Source organism: Ostrinia nubilalis, chromosome 7 (genome assembly GCF_963855985.1).
Source record: "Ostrinia nubilalis chromosome 7, ilOstNubi1.1, whole genome shotgun sequence".
Taxonomy (NCBI): Eukaryota; Metazoa; Arthropoda; class Insecta; order Lepidoptera; family Crambidae; genus Ostrinia; species Ostrinia nubilalis.
This window is the reverse complement of record NC_087094.1, coordinates 7,336,902-7,349,235: the sequence shown is the minus strand read 5'-3', so window position 1 is coordinate 7,349,235 and position 12,334 is coordinate 7,336,902. Positions and strand designations below refer to the sequence as shown.

The 12,334-nt window shown below is 35.1% G+C and overlaps 1 protein-coding gene across 1 annotated transcript; it reads right to left on the bottom strand.

The window, feature by feature from the left end:
• Nucleotides 1–1,919: 1,919 nt before the first annotated feature.
• Nucleotides 1,920–9,533, bottom strand: LOC135073160 (cytochrome P450 4g15). Its single transcript, XM_063967208.1, has 9 exons — nt 9,427–9,533; nt 7,648–7,873; nt 7,007–7,210; nt 6,489–6,668; nt 3,545–3,741; nt 2,964–3,251; nt 2,637–2,874; nt 2,347–2,532; nt 1,920–2,147 (listed from the first exon to the last, which is right to left on the bottom strand). The coding sequence occupies exons 2-9, from the start codon at nt 7,853–7,855 to the stop codon at nt 1,966–1,968; spliced, it is 1,683 nt and encodes a 560-aa protein (XP_063823278.1). The 5' UTR covers nt 7,856–7,873; nt 9,427–9,533; the 3' UTR covers nt 1,920–1,965.
• Between the last annotated feature and the right edge of the window lie 2,801 nt (nt 9,534–12,334).

Below are 12,334 nucleotides of genomic sequence, written 5' to 3'. Positions count from 1 at the left end.
AATCACAAAGACTTAAACTAGTTATTTACAATGCATCGAATAGATGAAACTGAGCAAAAATGCAATCTTTTACCAACATCACTCCCCAGAATTACTGCCACCAATATTATCGAATCTCCTATTTTGACAGTAATGTTCTATTTTAATAATTTATTTATCACAAAATATGACCACCAACAAACTGCCTTCACATTACTTAAAATACGATTTGAAGTTAATGCTGCGCAAAGATATTTTGGATTCAAATACCGTTACCAAATTAGGAACAATTAAAAACCCCACCTAATCGTTTCTTCGTTGTTATTGATATATTTTTAAAGTAGGTAATATCTAGGTATTTAGAAATATTTTTTTTACTTTCGTTGTCACATTTGGCAACATTTAGGGTGAGTTTTATACTTTGAATTATAAGCAGCGTTGAAAATGTTCACTCTATCTATAGTCTATTCATGTTTGGCCTTTATTAACCCTTTTCTTGGCATTGTGCATTTAAAGATACGTTGACCAAAACAAAAATATGGGGGAGAAACCAAAAACTATTTTTAAATGTTTTTTTAATATTACGTTAGCCCAAATACTACTGATTGTGTTACACAATATAGAATCGCTACAGGCTGCACAGATTTAACAGTAATATTCAAAATGTCAGACCGTTGACAGGCGTCTACGCACCGGCTAATATTTTTTATCATTTTCGGTGTTTTTTTTAAAGAATATTGGTGATTATATGTAGTAATATGGATAGTAAATAAAGGTTTCTTGATGATAGTGCGGTTTTTTCATCCCAAATTTTGTATCATTATTCTTGTACGACGCGGATTGTCCGAATGTATCTCTAAATGCACACTGTCAGATACGTAATAATTTACTTTCAATTTTGAATGTATCTTTAAAGACACATTGCCAGGTTCTCGTTGACTTTATTTTATAATTTTTTTCATAGATTTTATCGCATAACAAAGGGATCATGTTATTAGTTAGTAATATTTAAAGCTGTAAATTATATGCCGATGTGAGTTTTAATTCATGTAAAAAATAATGTTGTTTTTTGGACAACTTTGTGCTGCGGCAACAAAATCAGGCGTGCAAAATGCTGGTTCTGGTTCCAAAATCTGGAACCAGGTCGAAAGTCAGTGGCGGTGACACTTCAGTTGATGAATTAGAAGCCGCACTTAGCCCCCTGATTCTCTTGGGTGGTTATCTTCCTACTCCAAACAACCCAGATCACCTCCAAAAAGCGAGCAGCCTATTCAGGCTGCTGCATGCTTCTGGTTATAAAGCTAGTGATTGAAGAATTTCAGCCAGTTCGACTGCTGCATAGTTTCCCAGAGAGTTCCAGAGATCCATTTCCGCTATCTTGCGTTTCCATTGTAAGTTGGGTATCAAATTATCTTCAATCGAAGACGTGAACACAGTTCGGTACCAGTTGGCGTCAATACCCCTCGTATTTCTTTAATGGTCTTGCAGGATTCCTATGTGTCCTATCTGCATTTGCTTCTCCTGGATGGTAAGAGGGGTGCGAGGTTCAGGAGGTACTCCAACGACGCTGATGGAGTGGTTCTCATACATCCAAATGCAGCTATACTTGCAAGGCGTTACAGACTTTGAAGTGGGTTTTTTACTTTGTTTTCAGTTTTTTGTAAAATATACTTATTTTTTATTTCTCAAATAAGGTATAGCTTAAGGTTTTGTAGTAATTTTCATTTAAATAACTAATTTTTACTAAAAAATAAACCATGTTTTAATTTACTACAAAGCTGGCAATGTGCACTTAAAGATACATACTATATTTCCAAAACTACATACCTAAGATTTTTTTTCGTATTTTTTACATGATTTTTACTCGTCCTAAATCCAATATTTATAGTGTAAATCACAAATATTAACCAAAACCGTCTTTGCCAAGTATAGGGTTAAATAAGTGTAGTAACTTATAGAAATAGGGTTTTGGGAACGTAATGGTGCCTATGAAACGACCTTTGGTGCCCGTTTCCTGGGTTCTAGACGGACTTTGAAACCTTCTGCTCTCTTCAGGATGATGTCAGCTTGGAGATTGAAGTCTGACTCTTTCAGGTCGGAGTGGACTCTGAAGTTTCTTAGGATGGTGGAAAGGATGATCTTCAACTTCAACATGGCGTATTTACGACCTGTTGGCAAAAATGTCTAATTAGAAAAATATTTAAGCTTTACTACCTAATAAGGAATTTTGTAGATATGTTATGTAACTAAATTCATTGGTTGCATAAACCATAGATAATGTTTTATTACAATATCTATTTAAAAGTTCTATAAAAACATCATCAACAATAAATACCTAATATAAAGTTTCACTTTCAATTCACTCACCTACACAACTCCTGGGTCCAGCGGAGAACGGTACGAAGGCATAGTAGTGGCGATTAGCTGATTGTTCTGGCAGGAAGTTGTCTGGGTTGAACTTCGTTGGGTTGCTGTATACGTCAGGCCGGCGGTGCAGCTTGTATGTGGCGATAATCACAGTAGTTCCAGCTGGTACTTGCTTTCCACATGACGCTGTATAAAAAAGAAATCAGTCAGGAAAAGTAAATTTTATGGTTCAATTTATGCATAATAGACGATGGGTCTTTTAATGTATGTTCTATAAACTCTCTACTTACGTAGCGTGATATCCTGCTTGAGGTGACGAGCTATGATCGGCACTGGAGGGTACATCCTCAGAGTTTCCATCAAACATCTTTCCAAATATTTCATTTCTAGTGTGTCTTGGAAGGTAGCTGGACGGTCTGAGTCTCCGAAGATTTGATCGAGCTCTTCGATCACTTTGTCTTGAATGTGTTGGTGGATTCCCATCATAGATAGGAAGAAACTACTGCCAGCGGCAGTGGTGTCGTGACCCTGAATAAATTATTTTTTTATTAAGATGTTCTTGCAAAATTAATATTTATTATGCAAAAAATATTGCAAACTTTAGAATTCAATCTTACCTCAAACATAATAGTGTCGACTTGCTCCTTAATTTCTTCATCAGTAATGACGACACCGCTCTGCGAACTCTCCAACAGCAAGTCAAGGAAAGCAAGACGCTTCTTCTGTCCTACGTCGTTGTCTTCGACGTCCAAGTCATCCTTGAGACCAGCAGATTGTCCAAAGGATAGACCTTCTACAGACGTGGTCTTGGCTGTAGGAATTTCAGTGGTTGTAGGTTCAACAGTTTCTGTTAAGACTGAAGGTTTCTTTCCAGCTTGGAATTCTTCCTTCTTCCTCTTTATAACCTGAAGGAATAAAAAGTCGTTAGTTTATTTATGTTTATCAAATAAATTCCTAACCAGAGAGGAGCTTAGGTAAATAATAAAACGTTAAATATTCAAAAAAAAGTAGTGTAGCTGATAATAATAGTAATAAATCAACTACGACTAAATCGGCTATTTGATTAATATTCTATACGGGTGCAAATCTATTTGACGCAAGTAAAAATTTACATAAAGTATGGTTTAAACCTGAATGGCAAACTGATGATTCTTTAAACCCATCAAACACGTAGCTAAGGTTACTATGCCAGGATTACCTTCTTGGTCAATCCATGAATGACGTCAAGGAGTTTTGTTTGGCTTTTGGCGTACTGCGTGAAGTTGAACAAGAATTCCGGCCTCAGCCAGATCTTGGTGTGTCTCAAGTGAAGGATGTCGCACATCTTCATCACGGCCATCGCGTACTCAAACCCGCTCTGATCTTGAGTGCTCTTGCTAACGCCCATGGCAGTTTCTGTAACACATAACAAACTATTATAATCACTGGTTTCATGACTCACATTAAAAAAGAAAGAGCTATTAACCTCCATAGTATTTAAAGTGGTTGAGTAACGTGGAGCGTAACGTGACAGCACGGCGTAACATTCTGTGCCCGTTGATGGCGAATATTGGCCATTATCAATACGTGTGCCGTGGGAGGTCGCCAAACTCATTTCAATACTACGTGTCATCAACAAATGATTCAATAACTACTGTACTTCTTGTATTATGAGTTAAGCAGACCTACCACGATACGGGCCTCAACTGATCCAAAGAAACAACATAATTAGCCGTTCCATAAAGTCATAGACGTAATACTCGTAGCAATTTAGTGAACATTTCACATTACAACTAAAGTACAGAACTATCATTACTTCAATGAAGAATGTTCACTATTTTTGTTTTTTAGCTTTCTGTATTCTCTGTTAAAAATAAAAAATACACGTGAAATAATTATTTCGATACGTCAATTAGTTTCCAAGATATTGAATTTTAAAAGTGCGGGCGGCGGCCGGCCCGCCATTTTATGCGCGTGACGTCATATTTCAGTGACTGGCTCATATTTGTATGGGTGGAATCTTGCAAGCTGAATTAAGACCCACTTCCAGGCAACCGATTAAGCTGAAATTTCGCAAACACATGTGATTTGGATGACCATGCAATATTATGATGACATGGAGCTGATCTGATGATGGAGCCATAGGAACTCTATAATAAAACGACTTAAATCCATCGAGTTTGGGCTCGTTCGTTTTGTATTGATGAGTACTTTAATTCTATATAGTAATCAGGGTGTAATGATGGAGCTGGAAGGTAATTCGCAATAAAACGACACAATCGCATCAAGTTTGGGTTTGGTTCAATTTTAATTTCTGTGATGGGTCTGGGTGTTAATATGTATAATAAGTTTGTATTTACAAAAAAAATGTATTTAAGTATGTTTATATCCGTTTTCTAGTGAGCGGACACTGTGAATGTACGTCACGCGGGGTCACGTGACCGTCGGCGGGACTCGATATTTAAGCGAACTTTGAATGCCTATAAAATCATAACTACTGGGTATTTTTGAATGAAATAAAAACTAATGTATTTGTAAATGTAAAAGCCTAACTGTAACATAGGTTTCAAGTGATTTTGCATACCTAGTAAGATTCTCAATTATTTCTAACGCCATTGATGAAAATATTTGCCATCGCGCTGTTCCGCAAATGGGTTAAATGTTAAATATTAACCAATGTGGTATAATCAGCGTCAGTTTTATGTGGTTCTTCGACCAGTTTTGTAGTGATGTAAATATTGTAGTCATCGATAGCTTGATGTGGTGTATTTACGGATAGGTGTGCAATTCTCGAATCGTTTCGCAAACTTTAAATCGCACTCGCTCAAGAACGGCGAACGTCCAGTGTTCCGGCGATCGGGCTTGACCTGCGTTGTCACCTGCTCTACGACGTGACTCTACTAGGAATTGCCCATTATCCTAAATTATTTTCGCGCAGACACCTTGAGTTTTGGCCCGATTTTTAATACGCGATTTATGCTTATACGTTTTTTTGCTGACCACGCGCTTCCGTTGTGACGATCGCAGATTGCGTAATTGTTACCGATAGTTTTGTGTAATTTTCCTCATTATGTTGTCAGCAACTGTATTACTTAACTAATATGTAAATATATCAAGATCATCGTTGATAACTTCGTGTATTAATTTTGAAATAATTCAGAGCAAGTCACGTGTAATATTACTAATTTAGTAATAATTTATTTTATTCGTGTTTAATAAAATAAAAAATCTGACCAATCAGGTTAGATGTTTTTAATTAAGTCATGGTTTAGCATTTTTTTGAAATTTAAAAAAATATTTGCAAGGATGGGCTTTTGACTTGCTAAATCAGCTCAACGAGACATAGTATAATATTATCATCTTATTTTTTTTTAAATATGACCAATTCAAACTATTTAGAATTAATTGACAGAAAAACAATCACAATTTTGCTTAAATTTTCACAGTTTGTATTAACCAACTCCAGCTACCCCAATTTGTACGAGTGTATAAATCATAACATAACATATTATCCTAATGTGTGCAAATTTTATATGACCTCTTAGTGCTAGCATAACGTAAAATCCATTTCTCAGAAATACTAGAACAATGGCAAAGATTCCAGTCTGCGATATATCTCACGTTGATCTTTTAAAAAATGAGAGTCTTGAAAACAACTGAGCGATGGGCGAACTCATGGGTTTCAAGAATTGACACAGCACACACATACTTTGCCGTTTGACGGAATCGCAGTTGGTTTACTATTCCACTCGCATTCATCATGATGAGCGTCTATCGAATAACTCATTCGCGCTGGGACGATAACAACTCTATTTTTTGCTCTAGGCCATAAATCCATAGGGCTGACCTGATGATCATTCAAATTACCATTAGGTAAACGATATATTCAGTTAGTGAATTGATGTTGATTTAAACATGTCTTTATTTGGACCTCCGAACATAAACCTTTATGTCGGATTGTTTAATTATTCATTATAATTTATATACAATGTATTATATTAATCTATTAACGTTGCTTGTGCAGCAGTTATAACATCTATGTGTATTAAGTATCATAAAATAAACTTCTTGCTACCTCCCAAATCAAATCAATAAATTCATAGTTAAGGGCCGTCAACTCGAGCGTTACTTAACCTAACGAATGCAATGAAAAATTGACTTACCAAGTAGGATTTCGACTGTGCACTCGCTCATGTAGTCATGGCAGTCGAAGGCACCGCTCTCTTTCTTGAGTTTGTCGACCACAGCTCTGGAGTTGGCGTTGAACAGGTCGATGAAGCTCTTCAGGACATTCAAGTGGAAGGTTGGGGCAATCAGTTTGCGGTGAGAGCGCCATTTTTGACCTAAAAACAAACGAGCCTATGTAACCAACACTTGAAATTCTTCGGTCTACGGAACGTTGAGAGTAGTGGTAAGCACGTAAGATGCACCGTGTCCTAAAAATTCACACTGACAAAATATTTTTTGCAGATAAATTTAAATATTTCAAAACTTTTGGACAGACACAAATAAACACGTTCTCCTCTCCGAAACATTGCTAACTTCGAGGCTGTTGTGGCCGTGATCTAGAATTACGTGTAAGAATTGTTTGTGTAAGTCAGTTTCCTTATTTATCACAAAAGTTTTAGCGGAATTATGGTACATTATGGAAAATTGACAAATCAATAATAGTTATATTTACCAGTGCTGATAAGGAGTCCATTTCCAAGCCATGGCTTGAAGAATCTGTATTCGTCAGCCTTGTCAATGTAGACATGACTGCTGAGGATCAACTCCACGTCACGAGGGTCGTAAAGGAACACCAGCAGCCTGGGTCCAATCCAGATCTTCACAACACCTTCCTTGTCATAAGGAGCGCTTTTCGCCACAAGGTTCTTGAATATGTCTGTAAACAAACATTGCTCAATCAGTATTACGTCATATAGATTAAAATCCGTTGAGAAATTGCACCCATTCACTGCCTGGATGTATATCACCAGAACAACACGAGAACACGACACTCACGAGGTCAAGGTTGTTCCAGATTCAGACGAAAACAAACATTGGTTTTGTTACTCAAAGACCTTCCATATTTTTATGGGCATTGATTAACATAGTGCCCATTAACATTCAGATAATGAAAGCAAGGGATGAATTTAATTTTAGTATGTTTTCCTCGTTTACTCTAAGTATGCTATTTCTCGGAACGATGTGCAGTTTTAATGTACAGTCAACATTACATGAGACTACACATTTTTGTTGCAAAAAAGGACTTATTACAGCTAGATAAAATACTACAATATTAATCTTGATGTGCTATCCGTACCTAGTTTTTAGACTTACCAGCTGATCCCCCAGTGAACTCCAAAGCGTTGCCGATGAGTGGCAGACCTGGAGGTCCATCTAATTTGTCAGCCAGCTCGTACATGCGTCTTCTGGACATCCTCCAATAGGCGTACCATAGTACCAACGCTGGTACCAGCAACACGTAGAAGAAACTCGTCGCTGCCCAGGTGCTGGTCTGCACCACATTCTCCGCTGAGTAACTCATCTTGAAAACTACCTATTCCTGCGAACAAAAGCACAGAAATAAAAACCTGACAGTGAACATTGTGACTGCATATGACACGCTTGCAAATGCTGATTAGCATTTTAATATGAAGCAACTGCAATCCTGCTATATTTGCGAAATTTAATAGCACTGTGACCAGCTAAAATTATTTAACTACTCAACTCATGAAATTCTCGTAAACCTAATATAATATGAATACTTATTGTAACCATTAGGTACGAGTATTACAAGACTAACATAAAATGATTAAGTTATTGATTTATTTTAATGTATTCTAGACAAGGTGCTTATAAAGCTGTAATACCAGTAATTGACTTCGTTTTATTATCAACACATATTTTGTTCATCTTCTTCTTTCTACAGTAGTAATTATAAGAGCTTATAGCTAACTTAACAAAAATAAGTAAAATGCAATTTCCGAAATAACGTTGCTAAGGCTGAAGATAATATGAGTCATTATTTCTAATTCATAATATTATGTATGGCTATGTGTATGAACTCAATGATGTTTCAACATACATACTTAATATGTTTATTTTGCTGCCGAAATCAATTAATGTGATAATATGATAAAATTACCTCATGCTAATAATAACAATCAAGTAAGTTGAATTTTTGCGCCCTAATCATGAGCCTAAGGTGAAATTTCGTTTGAGATGTGAGATGCGTCTATCAGGAAATAATCCGACATTAGTTATAATCGTTTGAAGGTTTATAAACTTACTTAAGTAAAAGTAATAACTGTTATTAACTTTCTCTCTGTGGTTTTGTGAGAAAATTGTGAATTACGCCTGCACTTTTAGTTGGTCTACATTTTTCATAAATACTCTGGTGAAATATTGTGTTTTTAAATTAAAACATACTTTATGTGAAATGTAGAGTCTATCATGTGTAATATTAGTATGGATATGTTTTAATTTGTCATAATATGAAACAAATACAATCCTTTTAGTGGGGAAAGTTTAAAAACTGAGAGGATTTCTACTACTTTGCATTTTGTACGACAGATTTCGCTCGATCAAGTTTTAGAAATATGTAAATTGGGTTCATTACATAACTCCGGCTTATGAATATTAAAATTAAAGTTTGATCGTTTTTCATCACGTGTGAATATAGTATCAGACATATTTTCTACAACCCTTACGATTATAATTATTGATTTTAATTCATAAATGAAATCTATGATAAAAATATCCAAAAAAGCAGCAGTTATTTTAAAAATGTTTGATATTGAAAATACCATTAATGTTATAATAATATGTATTTTGACACACTAAAATAAACACAGCAACTATATTTATAAAATACGTTATAGAAATTTGGATAAAATATTATGCATATTAAATAAGTTTAAAAAATAAATCTTTAAATTATTGACCCAAAATTTTAAATCGTTAATTTTTTTTGTCACTTATTACTCACCACAATTTCGCGTTAAATATTATGCAAATATTAATTTAAAATTTCCTTTCAATGCACTCAAATTATTTTAATGTAATTTTGAATTAATTTACTAAGCTGAAACAACACACGTCCAAGCACTGCCCTACCTTATTGAACACGAACTTTTCGGGGCCTCACTGTGTACTTCCTTTAATCTTTTATTTCTTATCCCATAAGGAGCGGAGGCGTGCGCGATCTCGACTATTGAATAGAATCCTGCGCAAGCGACTATATACACGGAGCCTACGTCACTGCAGTTTCATACAACGTACGCGCTGAGACGACGCGGTTATTCTTGATACGAACGAGCTTGCTTTAAAGAAAAAAAAGAAAAATCTGTCGGCATTTGTTTATTTTGTGAATTTAGGTTTCTTAAAGTATTTTTAGAATAACTGTACGTTGGCATTAGTGGATTCGAGATTAGTTCTTTGATCGTTAGAGACTTAGGCACTTGTTTAATCTATACTTATAATAAATCTGTAGAGAGGTCAATTCTGTACATGAAATATATTTTCAAAATAACTATCAAGGGGTGATTAGTGATCGATACTGATGCCAAAAATGGAATTAGCGGGAAAATCCTTTTGTATGAAAAATCTAAGCCGCTTAAGTTAGACTCTTGAAACTTGGCATGCAGGTATCTTAGTAAACTTAAAGGTTAGTTAAAACAGGATATTGCAAAATTCCCACGGGAACGAGAGTTAGCGGGAAAACACATTTGTATGAAAAAATCCAAACCGCGTAAGATAAACTCTTGAAATTTGGCATGCAGGTACCTTAGTAAACTTAAAGGTTAGTTACAACAGGATATTACAAAATTCCCACAGGAACGGGAGTTAGCGGGAAAAAACATTTGTATGAAAAAATCTGAACCGCGTAAGATAGATGAAGGGGGGGTAAAACGAGATCCACGCGTACGAAGTCGCGGGCGGCCGCTAGTTAATAAATATTATATTTAATAATTATTAGAATCATATTTAAATTGCTATCTAAATATTTCCTCCAAAGAAAAATTTTTCATTTGAAAATTTTGTTCAAATCTATAAATTTATTCAATTTTTAGACGATACTAATATGCTTGTATAAATATTATTTTGTTTGCTGTTTATACCTTTATCTCGAATTCAAAACTTACGTCTTGCGTGAGTAAATCGAATATTCGCGACTGATCGCAAAATTACGCCCATTAGGGCTGCATAATTTTTACTAAAAGTAAACAACCAAGGTTCAGATGTTTTTTTCTATTTGTTAATTTACTAGCTACCATAATTATTAATTAAACCATCGTGAACAAATGTAAAATCTATTCTTATTGTAAAAAATATAATGAAACCAGCATAAGGATACGTACGGACGACGGCAGATCGAGCTCAATACTGTGAGATCTTATGTTGTTTCAATAGGTGCGATTTTGTAACAAACTTAGTGTGTAAGTATTATCACAGAATAATAATAAGTACTACGTACAGAAGATTTACTTCGCGAAGGTATTTAAAAAAATGTATGCTCAATGTCATTAACAATATGGTGTAATTTAGCTTGTCTCAAGAGTCAAGCAAGTTTGTCAGAAGTTTTGTTGACAAACGTCAGTGATCGGTACTGCGCCGAAGCTATAGGGCTGACTTCGGTAAAATGATGTGACGTGAGGTGCCAATCTGCAGAAAATGGCGGAGGAAATACATGATTTAGCATGAATTATCATGAATAATATTAACTACTTATTTACCTCTCAGTGTCTTCAGGCAACTTAAAAAAGTACATTCTGTGTTTTTATTATTATTTAGGCAGTTAAATACTGCACAGTATTTAGTACACCATTTTCTTTATTTTTTTCCATCATACACAAGAATACGCGTGCGTGAGTCAATGTTCGCTCGTATGTGAGGCCTTGTCGAATAGTACTCTTGTAGGGGGCAATCGTGCGTGTTTTGTTTTCGATGTACCTAAACTCGCGGAGATGAACAGGCCTGGTATTATACTTAATACACATTGTATAATGTATTATTTAATGAGACTTTAGTTAATTAAAATTTATAGTTGTTGCAATTCACGAAGACAAGTGAGCTTTACATGTGTGGAAAAGTTTTGATAGACAATAATTACACTATCGTTATGTGCATGTACACGTACACACGCAAGTAAAGCTCACTCACCTTCGTGAGTTGCAAGAACTACGTTTGAGAAGAGACTTTCGTCTCAAGGAAAAGGATTAAACGTATAAATGTTCTTATTTATAACCATATTAATTAAACTTCATTACTTGATTCTGATTCCATAATAACCAGACGTGTTTAATCTTGAAAATGTAATCAATATGATATGAGAAAGTAAAGGTTCAATGTTACCTGTTATGTAATTGCATTATCGCCGTACGTTTTACATAATAATCATATCAAAGTCGTGCAGAACAAAGAACTCTATGTGTGAGGGCTTAATGGGCCCTAATGTTATGTGTTTCTGGATTTAGTATTTACATAACTGAGTAATGAATACCTACTTGAGATACGGAAAAATGAAAACATAATATTTACAAATTACGACTAGTGGAAATTATGTGTGCTAACTTTGCTAAGTGATAATTTCGAGGGTGATCGAGAAGAGAAAAAAAAAGAAGATCGATAAATTTCTTCATCGGAAAATAATGTAGTTTTTGTTAGTGGCCAGCGTTGCGCGGCCAAGGAGCCGAATCACTATGGTGTTAACTACACTGTGCACTGGCAAAAAAAAGAAAAAATCTAAAATATAGGGTAACGGCACCAGTGGTCAGCCTCATAACAGCTTTTTGAAGTTTTGACAATTGCCATTTCTACAACAATCGTCGAATAAAAAAACGTACAACATGTATGGATTTATTGTTTATTGTAGTTTCGAATCAACGTTTATCAAACACAATAATTCTCTTAGTAAAATATATAATTAATTTTAAACAAAAAATGGCCCAGTGTCCCAGTGAACAGCCTCTAAAAACCAATAAACAGCCTTGTTGAACCCAGTGTTCAGCCTATAGTAAGTATA